Source organism: Bison bison, unplaced genomic scaffold (genome assembly GCF_000754665.1).
Source record: "Bison bison bison isolate TAMUID 2011002044 unplaced genomic scaffold, Bison_UMD1.0 scf7180017864105, whole genome shotgun sequence".
Classification (NCBI taxonomy): domain Eukaryota; kingdom Metazoa; phylum Chordata; class Mammalia; order Artiodactyla; family Bovidae; genus Bison; species Bison bison.
The window spans coordinates 1,183,714-1,184,671 of NW_011494677.1; the positions used below are offsets into that span (position 1 = coordinate 1,183,714).

The window sequence follows — 958 nt, forward strand, 5'->3', positions numbered from 1 at the left end:
CTGCGGGAACACCGCGCCCTGCGCACCTTGGGGCTCATCATGGGAACCTTCACTCTCTGCTGGTTGCCTTTCTTTGTGGTCAACGTGGTGCGCGCCCTCGGGGGCCCCTCTCTGGTGTCCGGCCCCACTTTCCTCGCCCTTAACTGGCTGGGCTATGCCAACTCTGCTTTCAACCCGCTCATCTACTGCCGCAGCCCGGACTTTCGGAGCGCCTTCCGCCGCCTGCTGTGTCGCTGCCGGCCGGAGGAGCACCTCGCCGCTGCCTCCCCGCCCCGAGCCCCCTCCGGCGCCCCCACGGCCCTGACCAGCCCCGCTGGCCCCATGCAGCCCCCACAGCTCGACGGGTAGGTAATCGAGGCGAAGGGATCAGGAAGCTTTCTGTATCTCCGCTGGTCAATTTTTTTTGAGTTCGGGGTTCGGGAAGAGAAGATGGGGCTGAGGAGGGTCTTTGCAATCAAGAGAAGGGGGGCACAGAGTAGGGAATCAAAGTGGAACCCAGAGCCCTTTCCTTTCCCGTTTCCTACCCACCCTGCCAGGGCGGGGCGAGGGGGGCGGTGGAAGCAAAGGAGGCGGCCGGGTGGTTCTCCAGCCCAGGAACAACAGTGCGCCCGAAGGTGCCGCGGTGCGGAGGGCACCCGGCTCGACCGGTCAGCTCTAGTTTTGGTTTGCTAGCTTAGTTCTTTCTCTGCCCAAATTTCTTACCATCTCGCGGGCTGGCTTTGACTTGCCGAGAAGACTAGAGGGCAACCCCCCATCCCCCACCCCACCCCACCCCACCCCCGCGCCCGTCCCCAAGCCTTCGGGCTTAGTTCTGGTTTCTTTGAAAAGTCTGATAGCCCTGAAGGTGAGGATTCGCTTCCGGAATGAAGGCTAGGCGGGCTGAGGAAGCTGTGAGTGCAAATTCTTCCCCAGTAGGAAGCGGGTCGGGTTGGAGTTGGGGGTGGGCTTTATGGCTCCG

At 62.7% G+C, this 958-nt stretch overlaps 1 protein-coding gene across 1 annotated transcript in view; it reads left to right on the plus strand.

Annotated features, from left to right (window-relative positions):
* Positions 1-6: 6 nt before the first annotated feature.
* ADRB3 (adrenoceptor beta 3) overlaps positions 7-958 on the plus strand; it is a 1,771-nt gene continuing 819 nt past the window's right edge. Inside the window, exons 1-2 of the mRNA XM_010838782.1 lie at positions 7-344; positions 829-890. Coding sequence (XP_010837084.1) covers positions 40-344; positions 829-874 — 351 coding nt within the window. The 5' untranslated portion in view covers positions 7-39 and the 3' untranslated portion in view covers positions 875-890. The remainder of the gene's footprint in view (positions 345-828; positions 891-958) is intronic.